Below are 26111 nucleotides of genomic sequence, written 5' to 3' on the forward strand. Positions count from 1 at the left end.
CAAGCTATGATTTTAGTGAACTAATTTCATTTCTAAACTAATTTCATTTTTTAATATATAGTATGTCCCTTTTAAGAATCCAAACTATTTATAAGAAGATAAAAAGATCCAATCTGACTTCATTACTATTTCCGTAATTTAAATGTAATTATTGTCTTAAATGAGACCTTTGAAATATTTTTTCTTATGTGGATTCCCAGAATTCTTTCAGGGTTGAGTATACAAATCTAATATGAAATAAGTAATGTGTTATACTCTAGCATAATGGCACATACCAAGTATATTGTACTTATATGATAGATTTTTCTTCTAACCAAATGCTGCTGCTGTTTTCTCCCTTGCATCTTATAATTGTATTTTAAAGTTTGTATTATATAGATGTTTGTATTTTTTATAGGCATCTTTTATTCCGACCAAGAATGACTCTGTGGAGATGGCATTTTTAATTTCCTCTCCTTTTTTTCTTTATCCAGGGCTTTTTTCTTACAGTTTCCCCAGAGTCGGTATTAAAAGTGGCTAAACATGCTTCTGAAAACAACAGAATTTTCACTTTGAATTTGTCTGCACCATTTATTAGTCAGTTCTACAAGGAGTCATTGATGAAAGTTATGCCTTATATTGACATACTTTTTGGAAATGAGACGGTGAGTTACTTTAAAAAAAAAATAAGTGGTCTTTTTCTGGTTTTTTTTTTTGGGGTTGGAGGTTATTTTTTGGTTTATGTGTAAGTTTAGAGATAAAAACTGAAATATTTGCATAAATATAATTGAAAATTACACAACAAAGCTGCCTCACTTTGGACCTCTTATTCAGTGTTTTTCGTATTTCCTTCAGTATATACTACCTTTCTTTCAAATTTAAAAAATTGGTCTTTTAAAAGGTTAGATTATTGAGGTTTATAATTTGCATAGAGTAAAATTAATTCTTTAATGTACATTTCTGAGAGCTTTTGCAAATGCATGCCTGACATGTAGCCATGACTACAATCAAGAAAAAAGTCATTTCTGTCACCCTTTTCAATCAACCTGTCACCTTATCCTTTCATATCAACTGAATTGTCTTCTGACCAATTAAATGTTTTCCCCTGAAATTTTCATGGATTAATAAGGTAAGGGGCATTTGGTCTAAAATTAATGTTTTATGAATTTAACTATTTATAAAAAGTCTAAATTTTGAGTAGCTATTGGTGTATTATAATTTGTATTAAATTTTTTTATTAATATCATTTTTGCTAATATTTGTATGTTATATTTAAAGGTGATAAAATGGGGTTTGTTAAAACTTTCACAGCTTTTCATTTTTACCAAGATTATACTTTCTTTTATTTTAAATTAGTGGAAAGTAATTTTTTTGCTCACATAGTATTTATAGCTTCTGTTTAACCTGTAGACATTAAACATCCATGAAACAGAAAAAAAAATACCTTCAGTATATCTTTTTGTGACTTTAGCAGTATCACTTAACTTTCATGAATCTTAACGTCTTTATGTGTAAAGTGAACATGTTGTACTCTCCCAGAAGTCCATTTTGATTCAAATTATATCATTATAACAGTTTGATTATACTCACAGATTTTGAATCCAAATAAGATAACTGTGTTGTCTGAATAGAATAACATAAATTTGACCTCAACATAATTTATGAGATCACCTCAGTGATTTGTAGAAATAATATGGTATGAATATCTTCAAAGACACTTTGAAGGAAATGCTACATTCTTGATGATTTACAAACTGACATAATGGCAAGAAATAGTGGTAATGGCCTTGAACTACTGAGTATCTGCTGGAAGTCTCATTTGATTAAAATCTACATTTCACATTTCCTTTATTGCTGGTTTTATTTTCTGAAAGAAAAAGGAAGTAACTAGTAAAAGTGCTAATCTGACCTTTTAAATAACATAAAAGAATTGGTCATCAGTATGGTGGTCTAAGAATCCTTAGGAGAAGTTGATATTTGAACTCAGAGTTCTTTGTAGTCAGGAAACATCAAACAGCAATACTTAAACATATGCTCTGAACTTTAAAAAGACAAATTTTGGGGGCACCTGGGTGGCTCAGTTGTTAAGCGTCTGGCTTCAGCTCAGTTCATGATCCTGAGGTCCTGGGATCGAGCCCCCCATCAGGCTGCCTGCTCAGTGAGAAGCCTGCTTCTCCCTCTCCCACTCCCTCTGCTTGTGCTCCCTCTCTCGCTGTGTCTCTCTCTGTCAAATAAATAAATAAAATCTTTAAAAAAAAAAACACAAATTTTTAAAACTTATAAAAAGATAAGTATCATTCCAGAGAATGAGACTTTAGAATTAGAGATAACTTGAGAGAATTGAATACCGTCAAAACTTCAGCTGTGACTTTATAATATCAAATGACCACAATTCGGAAGAAAATGGGGAGGAGCCTTAAAAACAAAACATTACAGAACACACAGAAAATTCTTTAATTAGAGTTCACATTTGAGTGTGTGCATGGCTCAGTCTGTTAAGTATCTGACTCATGGTTTCAGCTCAGGTCATGATCTCCGGGTTGTGAGATAGAGCCCAAATGGGGCACCACGTTCAGCACAGTCTGCTGCAGATTTTCCTTCTCCCTCCATCCCTCCCCCTACTTGTGTGTGCACATGTGCTTTCTCTCAAGATAAATTTGAAAAATCTAAAAAAAAAAAAAGCTCACATCTCCTAAACACTTATAAATAATGGTGGAAAGCATGTATAGAACCAGAGAATAATTCTAGAAGTTTGGCATAGATTTAGAAGAATAGAAAAAAATAGAGGTACAGATTATTAGGTTTGCAGAAAATGCTGATGATATCAAAATGGTCTTCACTTAAAAAAAAAAAAAAAAAACTCCAAATGCTCAGCAAGAACAAGAAAAAATAATTGGACTTGATCAATATTAAAAACTTTTGTGCATCAAAGGACACTATCAAAAAAGTAAAGCTCAAAGCCAGCCGAAGGAAGGAAATAATAAAGTTTAGAAGAGAATTAAATGATATAGAAACTAAAAAATAAAACAAAAAAAGAACAGATCAGGAGCTGTTTCTTTGGAAAAAATTAATAAAATTGATAAACCTCTAGCCAAGCTTATCAAAAAGGAAAGAGAAAGGACATGAATAAATAAAATCACAAATGAGGAAAAATAACAGCCAACACCACAGAAATACAAACAATTAGAATATGATGAAAAACTATATGCCAACAAATTGAACAACCTTAAAGAAGGGGATAAATTCTTAGAAACATATAAACTAACAAACTGAAACAGGAAGAAATAGAAGACTTGAACAGACCCATAACAAGCAAGGAAACTGCATTAGTAATCAAAAAACTTCCAACAGGGGCGCCTGGGTGTCTTAGTGGGTTAAAGCCTCTGCCTTCAGGATCAAGCCCCACATTGGGCCCTCTGCTCAGCAGGGAGCCTGCTTCCTCCTCTTTCTCTTCTTGCCTCTCTACCTACTTGTGATCTTTGTCTGTCAAAAAATAAATAAAATATTTTTTAAAAAAACCAAACAAAAAACTTCCAACAAACAGAAGTCCAGGACCTGATGACTTCACAGGCAAATTTTACTAAACATTTAAAGAAAAGTTAAGGGGCGCCTAAGTGGCTCAGTAGTTAAGTGTCTGCGTTTAGCTCAGGGCATGATCCTTGGGTCTGGGATCAAGCCCCACTTAAGGCTCCCTGCTCGATGGGGAGCCTGGTTTTCCCTCTGTCCCTTCCCCTGCTTGTACTCTCATTCATTCATTCTCTCTCTCTCTCTCTCTCTCTCTGTGTCAAATAAATAAATAAAATCTTTTAAAAAATAATAAAGAAAAGCTAATGAAAAATTAATACCTATTCTTCTCAAACTATTCAAAAAAGCAAAAAGGAAGGAAAATTTCCAATTCATTCTATGAGGCCACTGTGAAGTGTTGAATCACTATATAATGCACACGTGAAACTAGTATTACACTGTATGTTAACTGATGGGAATTTAAATAAAACTTTAAAAAAATAATAAATTTAAAGGCCATGGAGTGGGTACCTGGGTGGCTCAGTAGGTTAAGTAACTACCTTCAGCTCAAGTCATGATCCCAGAATCCCAGGATTGAGGCCCACATCGGGCTCCCAGCTCCACGGGGAGTCTGCTTCTCCCTCTGACCTTCTCCTCTCTCATGGTCTCTCAAATAAATTATTAAAATCTTTTAAAAAAGAAAGAAAGCCCACGGAGTGAGAGGAAGTATTTGCAAATGATGTATCTGGTAAGGGATTAACATCCAGAATATATATCTCAATAAGGAAACAACCCAGTTCATAAATTGTCAAAGGCCTTCCATAAACATTTCTCCAAAGAAGATATATAATTGGCTAATAAGCACATGAAAAGATGTTTACCATCACTAATCATTACTGAAATGCATTTAAAAATCAGAATGAGATACCACTTGATACACCTTAGGATGGTGGTTTTCAAAAATTTAGAGGGGAAAAAAAGTATTGCCAAGGAGGTTGTGAAATTGAAACCCTTTTGCATTGGTGATTGGAAGGTAAAATGGTGCTGCTGCTGTGGAAAACAATTTAGTGGTTCCTCAAAATGTCGAACAATTATTATCATATCATCCAGCAGTTCCCCTAATTGGTATATATCCAGAAGTCCTGAAAGCAGGGACTCAAATATTTGCACACCAATATTTATGGCAGCATTATTTCCAATAGCCAAATGAATAGATAAAATTTGGTACATACGTAAAATTAAATATTATTCAGCCTTAAAAAGAAATGAAACCCTGATACATAATACAAGATGAATGAATTTTGCAAATATTATGTTAAGTGAAATAAGCCATACACAACTTCTGGAGTTTCCTATAAGGACTCCACTTACATGAGGTGCCTAGAATAGTTAAATTCATAGAGACAGACAGTCGAATAATGGTTACTAGGCCCTGCAGGAAAGGGGAAATTGGCAGTTATGCTTAATGGGTACAAAGCTTCTATTTGGGATAACAAAAAAAGTCTGGAAATGGATAATGGTAATGGTTGCACAACATTATGAATGTACTTAATGTCACTGATTTGAACACTTAAAATGGTAAAATTTTGTCTTGTATATATTTTGCCACATTGTTGAAATGATTGATTCTACAAACCAGTAAAGTTAGACTAGGACTTATAGAATAGTAAAGATATCATGCTATTACAATCTATATATAGTATAGATAATTAATCATTTTTCCCCACCTAGAAGAGAAAGATGTAAAATTATAAGCTATAAGTCATGTCAGGATAGCTTTTTACTTTGTTGGTGTAGTTAATATTCATTTGAATTCGTTTCAGTAGATATGTAGTACCTATTATGGCAGACCAGTAAACAAGGGATGTATAGTATATTTGAGACCATCTGTCATGATATGGATTATAAGATAATAAATATTAGATACAGGGCAGTTAGATGTATTTGGTATTTTGTTGAACCAGTCTCAAAATTTCTGCTGATAAATAAATAGTTTTCTAGTGCTATGCTTTAGTGTTTACTCTGAGCTTTGCTCAGCTATCAGTGATTCAGATAAAGCTGTATTTGCAGATAATGCAAATGCAGAGAATGCAAATAATTCAATACTTTAACAAATATCAAATAAGTTGAATGTCAAAATGAGACTTTTGAAAACTTTAATAGACTGGATTTATCAGTTGAGTGGTGAAATGTAATAAGGATAAATGTAAATGATTATATATAAAAAGCAACTGTGGCATTGTTTTCTTTAATCTCATCTCTCATTGTTCTTCTTGAATACTTTAGTAATCATCAACTATCTTTAGGTCCATGAGAAGAAGGGACATTTTATTTCTAAAATACAATGGAGGGATGGCTGGGTGGTTCAGTTGGTTAGGCCACTGCCTTCGGCTCAGGTCATGATCCCAGGCCGTGGGATCAAGTCCCACATTGGGCTCCCTTGCTCAGCAGGGAGCCTGCTTCTCTCTCTGACTGCTTGTGCTCTCTCTCTGACAAATACATAAATAAATAAAATCTTAAAATTCAATGAAGTGTAAAATATATTCCTCGGAGAAAACATACATGATGGTTTTATGTTTCTTTCTGCCCCTCACCCCCCAAACAAAAATCAAATCTGTGCTTATTGGGGCGCCTGGTTGGCTCCGTCCTTTAAGCATCTGCCTTTGGCTCATGTCATGATCCCAGGTTCTGGGATCTCTCCCTTTGTCAGGCCACAGCACAAAGGGGGAGACCCTCTTGGTAGTCTCTTTTGAACTGAGGAGATGGGAGCTAAAAATTCAGGAAATCTAACAGCTGGACAGCTGGAGTTTGCAAGTCAGAGTACCAGAGAGAAAAGAGCTACATAGAGAACACAGATTTGCAGAGTCCCACCCAAATCTTCAGCTAAGAACTAATCAGTGCACATTTGTCAGGAAACCAGTGAAGGCTGAGAACCACCTGAAAAGATTAGAGGGAGTAATCTTCAGAGTGCATGTGGAACCTGTAATCATTCTTGTTCTGTGAGCCAGAGTGAATAACCTCATAATTCACGGGGCTCCAGATAGAATACTCAGAACGCTAATGGGGCAAATTAGACTAGAGTAGAAGATACTGTGGTTCTTCTCCTAACAATGTTATTCCAGTGTAATTGACAGCCTGTACGTAATGGCTAAATTCCTTGAAAAACATACAGTACCAAAGCACATTCAAGAAGAAATAGAAATAGGGTTATTCAGGTTACCTATTAAAGAAATTGAATTTTTACTTTAAACCTTTCCCACAAAGGAAGTCCAAGCACCAGATTGCTGCTGTGTTGAATTCTGGCACAAATTTAAGGAAGAAATAGTAACAGTTCAATACAAACTATCCCAAACTATTGAAGAGAAGAAGAAGTAGTACCAAAAATCAAACAAAGAATTAAAAAGCTACAGACTAATATTCCTTATAAAAATAAATGCAAAAACTCTTAAGATAGTTTTAGCAAATCAAATGCAACAGTATATAGAAAGGATAATTACCATGACCAGGAATGCAGAAATCAATCAATATAATCCACCTTAATAAAACTAAGAAAACAGAATCTTCTGAATAAAGACAGATTTGATGAAATCAGCATCCTCTCCTGATAAAAGCCTTCAAAATAGTAATAGAAAACTATTTCAGTCCAACAAAGGACATTCACAAATAATATACAGCTAACATCATACTTAGTGATGAAAGACTGAATATTTTCCTTACAAGATCAGAAACAAAACAAAACTCTCAGCTTCTATTCAACATTGTGCAGTGCCAGGAAGGGATAAAAAAAAATCCAGATTAGAGTGGAAGAAGTAAAATTATGTTATCAAACACTATTACTGTGGGGTTTTTTTTTTAATTCTATAAAATCTGCAGAAAGCTATTACAACTAAAAGGGAGTTTAGCAAGGTTGTGGGATACAAGATAAACATACAAAAACCAATTTTACTTCTATATATTAACAGCAAACACTCAGAAATTGATATTTAAAAATACTATTTCTGGGACTCCTGGGCGGCTCAGTCAGTCAAGCGTCCAGCTCTTGATTTCAACTCAGGTCATGATCTCAGGGTCATGGAATAGAGTCCTGCATCAGGCTTTGTGCTCAGCGGGCAGTCTGCTTGGAATTTTCTGTCTCCCTGAGAGAAATCAATAAATAACAATTCGTTAATTTTTTATGATACTGTTTCTGATACCAGGGCTCCTGGCTGACTCAGTTGGAGGAGCATGTTACTCTTGATCTCAGGGTTGTGAGTTCAAGCCCCACATGGGTGTAGAGATTATTTAAATAAAACTAAAAAATAAAAATGTTATTTCTGATATCATAAAAATGTATGACATATTTGGAATAAATCTAAGAAAAGATGTGCAAAGTGTATATATATACTAAACACTACAAAACCTGTTGAGAAAACAAAAGAAGAATTAAATGGAAAGAAATAGCATGTTCATGGGTTTTTAAGACTGTTGTTCAGTATGAATGGAACTAGAGCGTATCATGCTTAGCGAAATAAGTCAAGCAGAGAAAGACAACTATCATATGATCTCCCTGATATGAGGAAGTGGTGATGCAACATGGGGGCTTAAGTGGGTAGGAGAAGAATCAATGAAACAAGATGGGATTGGGAGGGAGACAAACCATAAGTGACTCTTAATCTCACAAAACAAATTGAGGGTTGCTGGGGAGAGGGGGATTGGGAGAAGGGGGGTGGGGTTATGGACATTGGGGAGGGTATGTGCTTTGGTGAGTGCTGTGAAGTGTGTAAACCTGGCGATTCACAGACCTGTACGCCTGGGGATAAAAATATATGTTTATAAAAAATAAAAAATTAAAAAAGAAAAAAAGACTGTTGTTAACTGTCAGTTCTCAAATTGGTGTATTTACATAATTTAATCAAAATCCCAGCAGTTTTTTTCAGTAGAAGTCATCAAACTTATTCTAAAATTCATATGGAAAAGTCCTGGACTAGACTAGACTAGCCAGGCCAACTTTGAAGAAAAAAAAAATCAGAGGACCTTTACTACTACATGATTTCAAGACTTAATATAAAGCTATACAATGTGTCGTGGGCCTAAAGATAGACAAATAGATCATGTAACAGAAGGGATCGTCCATAAATAGACCAATAATTGAGTTTTCAAGAAAGTTTCAGGGGTCATTCCATGGGGAATAGGTTTGTTTTTATTTGTGTTTGTTTTAAGATTTTATTTATTTAACAGAGTAGCACAGCGGGAGAGGGAACACAAACAGAGGGAGTGGGAGAAGCAGGCTTTCTGATGAGTAAGGAGCCCCATATGGGGCTCGATCCCAGGACCCTGGGGTCATGACCTGAGCCGAAGGCAGACACTTAACCGACTAAGCCACCCAGGTGCCCGAATAGTCCTTTTAACAAATCATGCTTTTTTGAATATCCATATCCGTCATGCAATTAAATATCCATATCCAAAAAAGCAAACTTCAGTCCATACAACTGTATAGTTCTTTGAGTGTCCAAAATTAAAAAGTGTGACTCGGGCAAATATTGGCAAAGTATAGAGTTAGAACTGTCATATGCAGCTGGTGAGAATACAATATAGTACAAATGCTTTGAAAATAGTTCTCCAGTTTCTTAGAAAGTTATAAACACAACCACCATATGACCTTGCTATTCCCTTGTATGTGTTTACCCAAGAGAAATGAACGTGTATGTTCATACAAAGACATACACAAATGCTCATAGCAGTTTTAATTGTAATATCCAATGTCTGGAAAGAACCCAAGTGTCCATCAACTGGTGACTGGATAAACAAATTGTTAGGTATCCATACAGTAGAATACTACTCAACTATTAAAGAAGTGAACTATTTATACATGCACCTACATAGATGAATCTTAGAATATATATGCTGAATGAAAGATGAGATGGCAGGCAAAAGTACACTCTTTGATTCTATTTAAATTAAATTCTAGAAAGTTGAAACTAATCTCTAGTGACAGTAGATCCATGGTTGCCTAGGGATAGATATGTACTGTGAGGCAATGATCACACAAACAGACGTTAGAAAAATGTTGGAAGTAATGGATATGTTCCTTACCTTGATTGTGGTTATGGTTTCAGGACTTGATCCATGTGTCAATACCTATCTACTTATTCACTTTGAATTTGTGCAGATTATAATATAATAACTATGTCTCAAAAATTATATCAGAATTTTTAAAAAATATATGCTGTGTGGTTCTATTATAGAAATTTAAAAGTAGCAAAAATTAATCAAGTCACTCACATAATAAGTTCCAAAGAATCACTGTCAAAATTAATTAAGTACCAATTAATTTTTTTATTGACCCTGTATCAAATTTGTTATTTCTATGAAAAATTGTATTTCAATGATATTATCAAGCCAAAGGAGAAGTGCTTTGATAGTCTTGGGTTTTAATCTCATAGACTATTAAAAATTATTATACCCCACCACTGAGTAATGCTTTAAAGTTACAAATGTTTTCCACAAAAACCATCATTTAGGGGCACCTGAGTGGCTCAGTCTGTTAAGTACCTGCCCTCAGCTCAGGTCATGATCCCGGGGGCCCTGGAAGCAAGTTGAGCCCAGCGTCAGGTTCCCTGCTCAGTGGGGAGTCTCCCTTTCGCCCACCCCAGTCTGTGCTCTTGCACACTCATGTTCTCTCTCTCTCAAGTAAATAAATAAAATCATTAAAAAATTATTTAATATACACAATCTGTGGCTAGTTTTCTAATGCATTTAAAGTTTCAGCTTTACTTATAGAAAGTACTCAGTGTATGTTAGGGATACTGATGATGTTGTTAGGAATGCTGATCTTATTCCTCCACTTAAGTTTTACTTAACTAGCTTGCTTAGATAACATGCACACATCATTCCCTTGATAAAACAATAAGTAGTTACAGGTAAATGAGGGAGAACTCGTGGGTATTAGGCTATTCTTTGGTAGGCCACCTTACTTCTCTTCCCACAATGTTCTTTGTTTATAAAAAGTCAAGTCAATTTATTTGCCCATAAACATTTTTAATGCAGCTTATCTTCATTATTATTTAGTTATATAATCTGATAAAATGTGAGTACAAATGAAATGAGGACTTGCTTAATGAGTTAAATCAGGGTACAAAATTCAGTAAAGATAAATTGTTTTAAAAAGTTGCTCTTGAATTAGACAATGGCATGAAAATTATAAAATATTAAGCAAAAAGCTGTAAATACGTACCACTCAGGAGTAGCTTTATAAATGTCTACAAATTTTCACTCTGGTTTGAAGAAACTTAAACTGGAAATCAGAAACTACGAATTACGGGTTTGGTTCTATAAGAAAGATTCTAGAATATCAGTCAGCAGATACACATGCAAAGTTTTAACCCTACTTTAGCCGAAGGCAGAGGCTTAACCCACTGAGCCACCCAGGCGCCCCTAACTCTACTTTAAATATTAGTAAATGATATATAGTTATAAATAAATAAAATATATAGATTTTTCCTTATTTTAACCAACTTGTTGATTTATTAGTCAACTACTATTCCTTTAATTTCCTGATGTGTAAAGTAAGGGGATTATATAGAAATACTAAATGATTCTTAATTTTTTTCTTAGAGCTTAAAATGTTTTTTTAAAAACCTAAGGATTCATTTTCTCACATATTCTAATATTCAGTAACACTGACCAATTTTATTCTAAATCAGCAAAGCCCTTGTTCTGAAACCTAAAAAAAAATGCCTACCATATTTAATTTTAGGTAACTATTCTTTTTTCATTGTTAATGTTACAGGCTCAACTGTACCTTTCAGGCTACTTTTTTCCAATACCTCATCCTATTTCTTTTATCTGATTTGTGCAAGGAAATTGATGTTCTTCTCCAGGGAATGTCTGAAAATATTTGGTTAGGCAATCCAGACACAAAGTAGAAGTGTCCACAGGAATCCATTGCTGCATTAACATCTAAAAACAAAGTATAGTTATTAAGTGATAAAATTTAATTTTTCTTTCTTTTCTCTCATTGTGGTAAAAAGCACACTACAGAAAATTTACCATTTTTTTTAAAAGATTTTATTTATCCATTGAACAGTAGTAGTAGACACAATAGGCAGAGAGGCAGGCAGAGAGAGAGGAAGGGAAGCAGGCTCCCCGCTGAGCAGAGAGCCCGATTCGGGGCTCCATCCCAGGACCTTGGGATCATGACCTGAGCTGAAGGCAGAGGCTTAACCCACTGAGCCACCCAGGAGCCCCGAAAATTTACCATTTTTAAGTGTACAATTCAGTAGCATTAAATACACCCACACTGTTGTGCAACCAGCATCACTATCCATTTTCAGAACCTTTCATCATCCCAAGCAGAAGCTCTGTGCATATTAAACAACTCCCCCACATATCTGATAACCACTATTATATTATCTCTAAATTTGCCTATTCTAGGTTCCTCTTTTTAGTAGGATCATACAACAATTATCTGTTTGTGTTATTTCACCTTTACTTGATGTTTTCCGTGTTTATCCATATAACATGTATCAGACTTTTGTCTTTGTTTATTCAGTCATCTGTTAATAGACATTCAGTTTATTTTTGCCTTTTGGTTTCTGTGAATCATGCTGCTATGAATACTGCTGTACAAGCATGTGTTCGAGTACCTGCTTTCAGGACTTTGAGGTATTTACCTAGAAGTGGAATTGGCAGATTGTGTGATAATAATTCTGTGTTTAACTTTTTGAGGAACCACCAAATTCTTTTCCACCACAGCTGCCCCATTTCCATTCCCACCAGCAAAGCATAGTAGTTCCAGTTTTTCTGTATCCTTCCTAACACTTAGAATTTTCCCCTTTTTTGACAGTAGCCATTCTAATGGATGTGAAGTAACATCTCTTTGTGATTTTGATTTGTGTGGTTTACTTTTAACTGACATTCAGAAATGCATAGAAACATTTCTCTTTACCTCAAAATGTTTTGGTGCCCTGTTATGTTGCATTTTGTACTTTTAAACAGCATGCCTGAATTTAACAATTTCTTGTTAAGATAGTTTTGAAATTACTCTAGTATAGAACTTCATTAAATGTGATATTGCATTTTTCTTTTATTTTTTGACGTTGTCAAAGTTTAAAATATTTCCCTTCAGCAACAGACATTTGTTAGCTGGAACCACGTGTAATCAGCTTAATAAAGAACTTTCTACATGCAGGTAATTATATCCATTGATGCCTGCTAATGCAAGCTGCTCTGTAGTCATTATCTAGCAATACATGACTAAAGAACTTGATTATTCTTGTTTTTCATTTTTATTAAATTAAGAAGTTTTTTTTTGAATAGTGTCATTTTGCAAATGGTTCTTAAGGGTAATACCTTTCAAGGCTCCATAATCACTAGATAATTAACCTGCCAGGATTAAGTACACTCAACTTTGCCTCAGGATGCTTAACTCTCAAATAAGGTCAATTATCTCATGATAATAACTGCTTTGTCAAGAATTACCACTTAATTCCACTGTGAAACGTCACATCACCCATACAATGCACTTTAAGATAGTTTAAATAATAAAATACAGCTTGAAAATCAGGCAGAAGAATTCAGTTTAATTATTTCAAATAGATTAAGAATGATAACATTTTAGATAAAACTCACTCTCATATACCTCGTATTTTGAATCTCACAGATGATTTCTATTTATAAAGATTATGTATTACTCTACTTCATCAGTCCTTTTGCTGGCAATTTTCCCATTTTATTTATACATTGTCTTGCAGGGAAGTCCATTTTTTTTTAATTAATTTTTTATTTTTTATAAACATATATATTTATCCCCAGGGGTACAGGTCTGTGAATCACCAGGTTTACACACTTCACAGCACTCACCAAAGCACATACCCTCCCCAATGTCCATAATCCCACCCCCTTCTCCCAAACCCCCTCCCCCCAGCAACCCTCAGTTTGTTTTGTGAGATTAAAAGTCACTTATGGTTTGTCTCCCTCCCAATCCCATCTTGTTTCATTTATTCTTCTCCTACCCACTTAAGCCCCCATGTTGCATCACCACTTCCTCATATCAGGGAGATCATATGATAGTTGTCTTTCTCTGCTTGACTTATTTCGCTAAGCATGATACGCTCTACTTCCATCCATGTTGTCGCAAATGGCAAGATTTCATTTCTTTTGATGGCTGCATAGTATTCCATTGTGTATATATACCACATCTTCTTGATCCATTCATCTGTTGATGGACATCTAGGTTCTTTCCATAGTTTGGCTATTGTGGACATTGCTGCTATAAACATTCGGGTGCATGTGCCCCTTTGAATCACTATGTTTGTATCCTTAGGGTAAATACCCAATAGTGCAATTGCTGGGTCATAGGGCAGTTCTATTTTCAACATTTTGAGGAACCTCCATGCTGTTTTCCAGAGTGGCTGCACCAGCTTGCATTCCCACCAACAGTGTAGGAGGGTTCCCCTTTCTCCGCATCCTCGCCAGCATCTGTCATTTCCTGACTTGTTGATTTTAGCCATTCTGACTGGTGTGAGGTGATATCTCATTGTGGTTTTGATTTGTATTTCCCTGATGCCGAGTGATATGGAGCACTTTTTCATGTGTCTGTTGGCCATCTGGATGTCTTCTTTGCAGAAATGTCTGTTCATGTCCTCTGCCCATTTCTTGATTGGATTATTTGTTCTTTGGGTGTTGAGTTTGCTAAGTTCTTTATAGATTCTGGACACTAGTCCTTTATCTGATATGTCGTTTGCAAATATCTTCTCCCATTCTGTCAGTTGTCTTTTGATTTTGTTAACTGTTTCCTTTGCTGTGCAAAAGCTTTTGATCTTGATGAAATCCCAATAGTTCATTTTGCCCTTGCTTCCCTTGCCTTTTGCGTTGTTCCTAGGAAGATGTTGCTGCGGCAGAGGTCAAAGAGGTTGCTGCCTGTGTTCTCCTCAAGGATTTTGATGGATTCCTTTCTCACATTGAGGTCCTTCATCCATTTTGAGTCTATTTTTGTGTGTGGTGTAAGGAAATGGTCCAATTTCATTTTTCTGCATGTGGCTGTCCAATTTTCCCAGCACCATTTATTGAAGAGGCTGTCTTTTTTCCATTGGACATTCTTTCCTGCTTTGTCGAAGATTAGTTGACCATAGAGTTGAGGGTCTATTTCTGGGCTCTCTATTCTGTTCCATTGATCTATGTGTCTGTTTTTGTGCCAGTACCATGCTGTCTTGATGACGACAGCTTTGTAATAGAGCTTGAAGTCCGGAATTGTGATGCCACCAACGTTGGCTTTCTTTTTCAATATCCCTTTGGCTATTCGAGGTCTTTTCTGGTTCCATATAAATTTTAGCATTATTTGTTCCATTTCTTTGAAAAAGATGGATGGTACTTTGATAGGAATTGCATTAAATGTGTAGATTGCTTTAGGTAGCATAGACATTTTCACAATATTTATTCTTCCAATCCAGGAGCATGGAACATTTTTCCATTTCTTTGTGTCTTCCTCCATTTCTTTCATGAGTACTTTATAGTTTTCTGAGTATAGATTCTGTGCCTCTTTGGTTAGGTTTATTCCTAGGTATCTTATGGTTTTGGGTGCAATTGTAAATGGGATTGACTCCTTAATTTCTCTTTCTTCTGTCTTGCTGTTGGTGTAGAGAAATGCAACTGATTTCTGTGCATTGATTTTATATCCTGACACTTTACTGAATTCCTGTATAAGTTCTAGCAGTTTTGGAGTGGAGTCTTTTGGGTTTTCCACATATAGTATCATATCATCTGCGAAGAGTGATAATTTGACTTCTTCTTTGCCGATTTGGATGCCTTTAATTTCCTTTTGTTGTCTGATTGCTCAGGCTAGGACCTCTAGTACTATGTTGAATAGCAGTGGTGATAATGGACATCCCTGCCGTGTTCCTGACCTTAGTGGAAAAGCTTTCAGTTTTTCTCCATTGAGAATGATATTTGCGGTGGGTTTTTCATAGATGGCTTTGATGATATTGAGGTATGTGCCCTCTATCCCTACACTTTGAAGAGTTTTGATCAGGAAGGGATGCTGTACTTTGTCAAATGCTTTTTCAGCATCTATTGAGAGTATCATATGGTTCTTGTTCTTTCTTTTATTGATGTGTTGTATCACATTGACTGATTTGCGGATGTTGAACCAACCTTGCAGCCCTGGAATAAATCCCACTTGGTCGTGGTGAATAATCTTTTTAATGTACTGTTGAATCCTATTGGCTAGTATTTTGTTGAGTATTTTCGCATCTGTGTTCATCAAGGATATCGGTCTATAGCTCTCTTTTTTGGTGGGATCCTTGTCTGGTTTTAGGATCAAGGTGATGCTGGCCTCATAAAATGAGTTTGGAAGTTTTCCTTCCATTTCTATTTTTTGGAACAGTTTCAGGAGAATAGGAATTAGTTCTTCTTTAAATGTTTGGTAGAATTCCCCCGGGAAGCCGTCTGGCCCTGGGCTTTTGTTTGTTTGGAGATTTTTAATGACTGTTTCAATCTCCTTACTGGTTATGGGTCTGTTCAGGCTTTCTATTTCTTCCTGGTTCAGTTGTGGTAGTTTATATGTTTCTAGGAATGCATCCATTTCTTCCAGATTGTCAAATTTATTGGCGTAGAGTTGCTCATAGTATGTTCTTATAATAGTTTGTATTTCTTTGGTGTTAGTTATGATCTCTCCTCTTTCATTCATGATTTTATTTATTTGGGTCCTTTCTCTTTTCTTTTTGATAAGTCGGGCCAGGGGTTTATCAATTTTATTAATTCTTTCAAAGAACCTGCTCCTAGTTTCGTTGATTTGTTCTATTGTTTTTTTGGTTTCTGTTTCATTGATTTTTGCTCTGATCTTTATGATTTCTCTTCTCCTGCTGGGCTTAGGGTTTCTTTCTTGTTCTTTCTCCAGCTCCTTTAGGTGTAGGGTTAGGTTGTGTACCTGAGACCTTTCTTGTTTCTTGAGAAAGGCTTGTACCGCTATGTATTTTCCTCTCAGGACTGCCTTTGTTGTGTCCCACAGATTTTGAACCGTTGTATTTTCATTATCATTTGTTTCCATGATTTTTTTCAATTCTTCTTTATTTTCCTGGTTGACCCATTCATTCTTTAGAAGGATGCTGTTTAGTCTCCATGTATTTGGGTTCTTTCCAAACTTCCTTTTGTGGTTGAGTTCTAGCTTTAGAGCATTGTGGTCTGAAAATATGCAGGGAATGATCCCAATCTTTTGATACCGGTTGAGTCCTGCTTTAGGACCGAGGATGTGATCTATTCTGGAGAATGTTCCATGTGCACTAGAGAAGAATGTGTATTCTGTTGCTTTGGGATGAAATATTCTGAATATATCTGTGATGTCCATCTGGTCCAGTGTGTCGTTTAAGGCCTTTATTTCCTTGCTGATCTTTTGCTTGGATGATCTGTCCATTTCACTGAGGGGAGTGTTAAAGTCCCCTACTATTATTGTATTATTGTTTATGTGTTTCTTTGATTTTGTTATTAATTGGTTTATATAGTTGGCTGCTCCCACGTTGGGGGCATAGGTATTTAAAATTGTTAAATCTTCTTGTTGGACAGACCCTTTGAGTATGATATAGTGTCCTTCCTCATCTCTTATTATAGTCTTTGGCTTAAAATCTAATTGATCTGATATAAGGATTGCCACTCCTGCTTTCTTCTGATGTCCATTAGCATGGTAAATTCTTTTCCACCCCCTCACTTTAAATCTGGAGGTGTCTTCGGGCTTAAAATGAGTTTCTTGGAGGCAACATATAGATGGGTTTTGTTTTTTTATCCATTCTGATACCCTGTGTCTTTTGACAGGGGCATTTAGCCCATTAACATTCAGGGTAACTATTGAGAGATATGAATTTAGTGCCATTGTATTGCCTGTAAGGTGACTGTTACTGTATATGGTCTCTGTTCCTTTCTGATCTACCACTTGTAGGCTCTCTCTTTGCTTAGAGGACCCCTTTCAATATTTCCTGTAGAGCTGGTTTGGTATTTGCAAATTCTTTCAGTTGTTGTTTGTCCTGGAAGCTTTTAATCTCTCCTTCTATTTTCAATGATAGCCTAGCTGGATATAGTATTCTTGGCTGCATGTTTTTCTCGTTTAGTGCTCTGAAAATATCATGCCAGCTCTTTCTGGCCTGCCAGGTCTCTGTGGATAAGTCAGCTGCCAATCTAATATTTTTACCATTGTATGTTACAGACTTCTTTTCCCGGGCTGCTTTCAGGATTTTCTCTTTGTCACTGAGACTTGTAAATTTTACTATTAGGTGACGGGGTGTGGGCCTATTCTTATTGATTTTGAGGGGCGTTCTCTGAACCTCCTGAATTTTGATGCTCATTCCCTTTGCCATATTGGGGAAATTCTCCCCAATAATTCTCTTCAGTATACCTTCTGCTCCCCTCTCTCTTTCTTCTTCTTCTGGAATCCCAATTATTCTAATGTTGTTTCGTCTTATGGTGTCACTTATCTCTCGAATTCTCCCCTCGTGGTCCAGTAGCTGTTTGTCCCTCTTTTGCTCAGCTTCTTTATTCTCTGTCATTTGGTCTTCTATATCACTAATTCTTTCTTCTGCCTCATTTATCCTAGCAGTGAGAGCCTCCATTTTGGATTGCACTTCATTAATAGCTTTTTTGATTTCAACTTGGTTAGATTTTAGTTCTTTTATTTCTCCAGAAAGGGCTTTTATATCTCCCGAGAGGGTTTCTCTAATATCTTCCATGCCTTTTTCGAGCCCGGCTAGAACCTTGAGAATTGTCATTCTGAACTCTAGATCTGACATATTACCAATGTCTGTATTGATTAGGTCCCTAGCCTTTGGTACTGCCTCTTGTTCTTTTTTTTGTGTTGAATTTTTCCGTCTTGTCATTTTGTCCAGATAAGAGTATATGAAGGGGCAAGTAAAATACTAAAAGGGTGGCAACAACCCCAGGAAAAAATGCTTTAACCAAATTAGAAGAGATCCAAAATCGTGAGGGGGGAGAAAGGGGATAAAAAGAGGTTCAAAAAGGAAGAAAGAAAAAAAAAGAAAAAAGAAAAAAAAAGAAAAGAAAAGAATTTTAAAAAAAAGGAAAACACCTAAGAAAAATGTAAAAAAGAAAAAATATATATATTAGATAAACTAGTAAAAAATCATTAAAAAAGAAAAAGGTAACAGTTAAAAAAAAAATTTTTACCCGAAGGCGAGAAAAAAAAAACAAAAAATGAAAAAGAAAAAAATTAAATTAACTGCAAGACTAAAAAAAATCACAGGGAAAAAGCCATGAGTTCCGTGCTTGGCTTTCTCCTCCTCTGGAATTCTGCTGCTCTCCTTGGTATTGAAACCGCACTCCTTGGTAGGTGAACTTGGTCTCGGCTGGATTTCTTGTTGATCTTCTGGGGGAGGGGCCTGTTATAGTGATTCTCAAGTGTCTTTGCCCCAGGCGGAATTACACCGCCCTTACCCGGGGCCGGGGTGAGTAATCCGCTCGGGTGTGCTTTCAGGAGCTTTTGTTCCCTGAGCGCTTTCTGTAGAGTTCCGGAGGACGGGAATACAAATGGCGGCCTCCTGGTCTCCGGCCTGGAGGAGCCGAGAGCCCAGGGCCGCACTCCTCAGTGCGCCCTCAGAGAACAGTGCCCAGTTACTCCCGTCTGCCTGACCTCCGGCCGCGCTCCGAGCTCACCGAGCCTGCGACCAGTTCAAGGTAGCACCGAGCTGTGAGCTTACTGTCGGCTCTGTCTCTGTAGCCGGCTTTCCCGTTCCAATACCCGCAAGGTCTGTGACACTCAGACACCCCTGATCCTTCTGTGACCCTGCGGGACCTGAGGCCACGCTGAACCTGCGTGGGCTTCGCCCCGGTTTAGCCTCTGGAGCGATGTCCCTCAGCGGAACAGACTTTTAAAAGTCCTGATTTTGTGCACCGTTGCTCCGCCGCTTGCCGGGAGCCGGCCCCTCCCCCCGGGATCTATCTTCCCGTCGCTTTGGATTCACTTCTCCGCCGGTCCTACCTTTCAGAAAGTGGTTGTTTTTCTGTTTCCAGAATTGCTGTTCTTCTTCTCTTCGATCTGCCGATGGATTTTCAGGTGTTTGCAATCTTTAGATAAGCTATCTAGCTGATCTCCGGCTAGCTGAAGCAGTCTCAGCCTGCTACTTCTCCGCCATCTTGACTCCTCCCCAGGGAAGTCCATTTTAAACCTCTTGACCCTACATAGGATTCGCCATATTAAAAATCTCTAATCTAGACCTGGAAAACTAAAATTACTCTTTCCTAAGTGATGATTTGACTTTTTAAAAAATGTATCTATTTTATCAAAGAATGAGTCATTAAACAGTGATCATAATTCTGCAGTTTGTTGATGTGGTTGTGGTGTTGTTGAGTAGCTCTTCAATCTCGTTAGGACAGTGATACACAGCCAAAACCAGGAATTCTACTTTGGAAGAATGTGTCAGGACATTTTGAAAGAAATGTAAAATTGGCTTTAGGTATTTGAGCCCATGTTTTCTAAACCTGACTAATAACTAATGACTAATGACCTTATAATTAAACTCTTAAAATATTTTTACCAAACCAGATGGAATAGGTTAGATTTTTCTGTTCTGTTTACCCATTTGGTGGGTGGGGTAGGGATTTTATTGGTATTTATTGTTTACATTGTTAAGTCAATTTTAATCTAATAGCCATTGATTCTTCCTTAAGTGACAACAGTTAATAACTTAAAAGCAACAGTAGTGCTTTTAATTGTAATTAACCATTGATAAACATTTTTTTTATCTTGTCAGTTTTGGTACATCTGTAAAATAGAAGATATTTGCTACTTCAGTATGAAAATCTGTAAATGTATAAATTATGTGTGCCAAATATGATAAGTGCTACATATGAATGCATCTTCACTCAGATAATTTCTTTGGTTAGGAAACTTTCTGTTCTTTGTAAAGTTATTATTTCTAATTTTTGGAAGTTCTTTGTCTCTCAAGTCTATGTATATTTTATTCTAAGATAATTTCTTTTTTTAATTTTTATATCTTTTTGTCAAATCTAAGTCCTTAAGACACATGATTTTCAAACATTTGCAGAGAGCCAGCCTCTCATCAGATCCATATTCTGACAATAGAAGAGATGGTCTTTTTTTTCCTTGTTTCAAGGTATTCCCATCATGAATGTGGGTAATCTAAAATGTTAATGTTAATGCTACCTTTGTAGGTATACAGAAGTGCCTTGTTTCTTCCACAGAAAAGTGGAAGTCACCTTCCTGATACTGTTCATATAGATCATTCCATTCCTCTTTTTTTGCTGAAAGCAGTGACAGGAGCTTTTGAAATAGACAAAATCCACGGTTATGAGATCAATCAAGGAAGGTAGAAAGAGATGTTTTCAGAGAAGATACATAACCCCTTCAAAAAATAAATAAAAACTTATGGTGTTCCTATAAAATTCTGACATATTTATATATCCTGCTGAGGATAATGAAATTTCAATTAAGACAGGACTGTGGCACCATAAGATCACTGTTTAGTTCCTGGATTTAACTTTCTCCTTAGGGTCTTTCTGGTATATTTTCCTGGTCTGGGGAAAGAAAGATTCACTGTAGCACAAGGGGGATTCCTAATGTCAGTAGCATGTTGTAAAGAAATGCTATTGGAAGAATTCAGAAAGAGCCAAAGGCTTAGTAACTATGTGATTTACATCTCCCTCCTTCCCATGTTCTTAACTCTTTTTCTCCTTTTCTCTTCTGATCCCCACCAGTATACCCTTCTTTCTTGCTTCCTTTCTCTCTGTCCCCTTACCAACTCCATTGCCTCTCCAAAGAGGACGGTTTTTAAGTCATTCCAGACTACCGTCCATTATTAGTAAAAAACCGAGTAATCTGAAATAGCTTAAATTGCTTTGGAGATAATCATATTTTATCTAATGCCATACATACCATGTTACTCAGTATTTCAATTAGTCTTATTGTATATTTGATTATTTCAGTTACTATATTAAAAATTTTTGACAATTCTAATATCATCTGTCTAGTATGCCATGATTTAAAGGTAATGAGTAAATATTGAAAGTTCTTATTTAATTCATTCTTAAATGTCTTATTGAAATTATTAAATGAAATTGACTTATCCTTATACATAAAAACTACATTTATATGACAATTGAAGGAAACCTGGACTTTAATCAGAAAATCTGGTTTTTGACTCAGCTTAAATTTTTTCTGTGCCTTTCCTCTTTATGTTAGGAGGATAATTAGCAAAATTTAAATAAGTTCTGTAAATTAGTATTTAATCAACAGTCATTTCTGAACTTTGATGATTCTATAGTAGTTATATAAAATGTTCGTATCTGGAAAATTCCTACTGTTTTTTACGTGATTCAGACCCAACCTAAAATCCTAGATTGCATTTAATGTTTCCTTGGTCTCTTTAATCTAGAATACCCCTTGGGTATTTTTTGTTGTTGTTGTTGTTGTTTTGTCTTTTGTGACCATGACACTTTTGAAGAATACTGGCCAGTTATTTTATAGAATGTCCCTCAATGTAGGATTGACTAATATTTCCTCTAACTAATGCTTTTTTTGGCAAGAATATCTCAGAAATGTTGTTGTGTCTTTTTTCATACTATGTATCAAGATTTCTACATTTCTCATTACTGGTCACATTAATTTTGATCACTTGGTTAAGGAGATGTTGACCCAGTTTATGTACTTTAAGTTTATTTTTCCTTTTGTAATTTAATAATTATCCTACTGGAAAATACATAAGGCTATGTAAATATTTTGTTCTTTCATTATATTTTACCCACTACTTTTAGCATTTATCTGATGATTCTTGCCTTTAGTAATCATTGTGGTATTGCCAAATCATGATTTTTTTTTTTCGTGTAAGGTGATTTTTCTGTGCTGTACCTTCTCCCCCAGTTATTAATTTCTTAACTTATAATTTAGGGATATTTATTTTATTCTATGGGTTATAATCCATTGCAGTCATTCTGTTGTTTCTCCAGTTGTCTGGATTTGAGCACTGGGAGCTTCTTCATGTTGGCTCCTCTGTTCTTTTGATGTACCCTCATTAATTTTTGAGCACTTTACTTTCTTGTACCACAGTTCATTCCAAGTTCATCTTATATTTTCTTTGTCTCAGCTCTGGAATCATCCGTTTCTTTGTAGAGTCCTGGTTCCTTGGACACTGATTTATTAGCAACTGACATTAAGAAACCAAGAGCTGAAAACTAGATGTGCTCAGTGCTACTGGTTGGTTGTCTTTAATTCTCAACAAACAGATCTAAGAAATACGTATATATGAATATACACATCTGTATCTATCTGCCTGTCTGTAGCTCTATTTATGTTTTAAAAAACATGAATATAAGAAATAGCACAGAAGATCATGGGAAGGGCGGGAAAGCTGAATGGGAAGAAATCAGAGAGCGAAACAAACCATAAAAGAGTCTTGACTCCTGGGCATGTGATATGATGAGCACTGGATGTTATACGCAACTAATGAGTCATTGAACACTATAGCGAAAACTAATGATATGTTTGCTAATTGAATTTAAATTTTAAAAAAAAAGGGAAAAAATGACACCATAATAATACCTCAGATTGGGGCACCTGGGTGGCTCAGTGGGTTAGTCTCTGCCTTCGGCTCAGGTCATGATCTCGGGATCCTGGGATCAACTCCAACATTCAGCTCTCTGCTCGGTGGGGAGCCTCCTTCCTCTGTCTCTCTGCCTACTTGTGATCTCTCTCTGTGTCAAATAAATAAATAAAATCTCTTAAAAAATAGTAATAATAATAATACCTGAGATTGCAGTCCAACAGCACAGAGGGTTAAAGCTAGCCTTTCTTCTTTCCTTATTTATATTTCCTTTCTTTGGCAGTAAGAAACCTGGCTTTCATTATCTACAATTTAATGACTTATTTGCTCAGATCTAAAGTATATATAAAGTAGTTTCAGAATTGCAAAACTGCCCTTGGGAGAAGGTGAGTATATTTTTGCATGTAGAAGGGACATGAATTGTGGCCTAGAAGACAGACTGTGATAGGCAGCCTATCTCCTCTCCTTGCCCGTGGGATTACGTAGAGTGACTTGTAACAAAAAGACAAAGGCAAAAGTGATAATAGGTCATTTCCAAAATTATGTTACAAAAGTACTGTGACTTCTGTCTCATTTTCCTTCTCTTGTTCTCACTCTTAGAACTCTCACTCTGGGGAAAGCAAACTGCCATGTTTTGAGTAACTCTAAAAGCAGACTCACATAGCAAGGAGCTGATGTCCCCAGTCAGTAGCCAGGGAGGACTTGACAGCTACCAACAGCCATATGAATGAGGTTTGAAGCACATGCTCCCTTAAACATGTGATGACTGCAGGCCTGGCCCATGCCATGGTAGAAGACTTTGCAAAGACCTTGATTAAGAGGCACCAAAGCTAAGCCAGCCCTGGATTCCTTATCTATGGAATCTGTGAGATAAGTGTTCGTTGTTTAGAACCACTAAGTTTTGGAGCAATTTCTCATACAATAAAAGATAACTAATACTTACTGTGAAAGATTTATGAACTAGACCTCACTGTTTGTGTATAGCTCTTTTGTCTTTAGCTTTAGAGTATATTAGTCAAAATACTTCTTTTTAGGTGACTTAGGTTAGTTCTTTTTTTCCCCCAATCCCTGAGGGTGGTTATGATACTTAATTACAGTTAGGTTCATTTACTATTATTTGCATCCTATTAGGATTCTCCAAAATTCTGTAAATTTTTTTAAGTATGTGAAACATTTATATGGTTTTAAACACCAGAATTGTACAAAAAGCTTCCCCACTCCCGAGGACATTTCTCATCTCCTTCTTTCCTCCTCCTCTCAATCTTCCCACCTACTCTCTGCCCTGTGGGTAATCTCATTAGTTTCTGGCTTACATTCCTGTATTTCTTTAAGCATAAATTAGAAGGAACATGTGTATTTTCTTATTTTCTTATATCCCTTCTTTATTACATGAAATGTGGTGTACTGCAGGTTCTCTTTGCATTTAGCTCTTATTTGTTGTTGTTAATTATATCTTGGGAATCATTCCATAACAGCTCAGAGAATCCGTCCTCACTTTTCTTAATAGCTGCTTTGTACTTCACTGTGTGAATGTACCAGAGTTTATTCAGTCGCTCTTTTGGGCATTCAGGTTGTTCCCAGTATTTTGCAGTTAAAAGCAATCTTTATTTTTTTTTTTTAAAGATTTTATTTATTTATTTGACAGAGAGATCACAAGTCGGCGGAGAGTCAGGCAGAGAGAGAGAGAGAGAGAAGCAGGCTCCCGCTGAGCAAAGAGCCCGATGCGGGGCTCGATCCCAGGACACTGAGATCATGACCTGAGCCGAAGGCAGCGGCTTAATCCACTGAGCCACCCAGGCGCCCCTAAAAGCAATCTTTAAATTAAATAACTTTATGCACTCATATTTTCATGTTATTAGAGGTGGGTTTTTGGTTTTTGTTTTGTTTTTTTTCCAGAGTAAATTCCTACAAGTGGGACTGCTGGGTCAAAGGATAAGTGTGTATGTGGTTTTGTTAGGTATTGCCAAATTACTCTCCAAAAGAGTTATAACTATTTTCATTCCCAACAGCTATGCATGTGAATGCCTATTTCTAATGGAGTTATTTTAATGTTTAGTTAACATATGTTTAGAAGACATTGCCATCTAATAAGAATTCATTGAAAGGGTAAAATATCTAGTTTTATTTCAATGGCTCAGTCGGTAGAACTCAGAGTCATGAGTTCAAGTCCCATGTTGGGCAGAGAGCTTACTTAGAAAAATTTTTTTTAGTTGCTGCAATAATTAAACAACTAAGACTAACATGAGTTAGCCAATTCATTTTAACACAGTAAAAATAATTCAAGAAATAAAAAGTGATATTCTTTAAGGTATAGACTTTAAAGACTCATTTCATTTTTGCTTGTTTAAAAACATTAGATGAATATGAATGAATCCCATTCATTCATTATATGCTCCACTCATTATATATCCATTATATACTCTTTAGTTTTGTTTTCTGGTCCTTTATTTTTATCTTAATCTCTTACTTCTCTCCCATAAGCACCTCTTTCTCCTGCACTACATAACTTTCCAGAATACAGGGTGGTCATTTTTGGCTTCATGTCCTTTCATATGCCGTTCCTTCTGTCTTAATCCTCATTCCTCTTCAACTGTATCTGGTAAACTTCTACGTATCCATTGAAATTCAGTTCATATACTCGAGTGCCTGGCAGGCTCAATCAGTAGAACTTGGGACTCTTGATCTTGGGATTGTGGGTTGAAGCCCCACTCTGTGTGTAGAGATTACTTAAAAATAAAATCTTAAAAAAAAAAACCAAAACAACCCTCAGTTCATATATTACCTCCTTCACACCTTTGCCCCTCCTTCTCTACCCACTCCACCATTACTCACCTAGTCTTTTTTAAAATGTGATTCTGTAATATTTTGTGTGTCACTGTATGACTTACATTGTTTAATAATGACATCTTAATGGGTTTTCTTTTACAGTAGAATGTGTTCCTTCACAGTACACTTTCATTCTTAATTAGAGTCCTATTGCCTAATATAAATATATATATAATTATTAAATATTTAATAAATAAGTGAAAGAAATTTTTCCTTTGTAAGGAGAGTTTGAATCTTTGCGAATTACAGAGAATAGTTATCTTTACAAAT

The 26111-nt window shown here is 35.9% G+C and overlaps 1 protein-coding gene across 2 annotated transcripts in view; it reads left to right on the forward strand.

The window, feature by feature from the left end:
* Positions 1-26111, forward strand: part of ADK (adenosine kinase) — a 538857-nt gene that overhangs the window by 356972 nt on the left and 155774 nt on the right. For both annotated transcript variants that reach the window (XM_032311698.1, XM_032311700.1), the window contains exon 7: positions 474-644. In XM_032311698.1, coding sequence (XP_032167589.1) covers positions 474-644 — 171 coding nt within the window. The remainder of the gene's footprint in view (positions 1-473; positions 645-26111) is intronic.

This window comes from Mustela erminea, chromosome 14 (genome assembly GCF_009829155.1).
Source record: "Mustela erminea isolate mMusErm1 chromosome 14, mMusErm1.Pri, whole genome shotgun sequence".
NCBI classification, from domain to species: domain Eukaryota; kingdom Metazoa; phylum Chordata; class Mammalia; order Carnivora; family Mustelidae; genus Mustela; species Mustela erminea.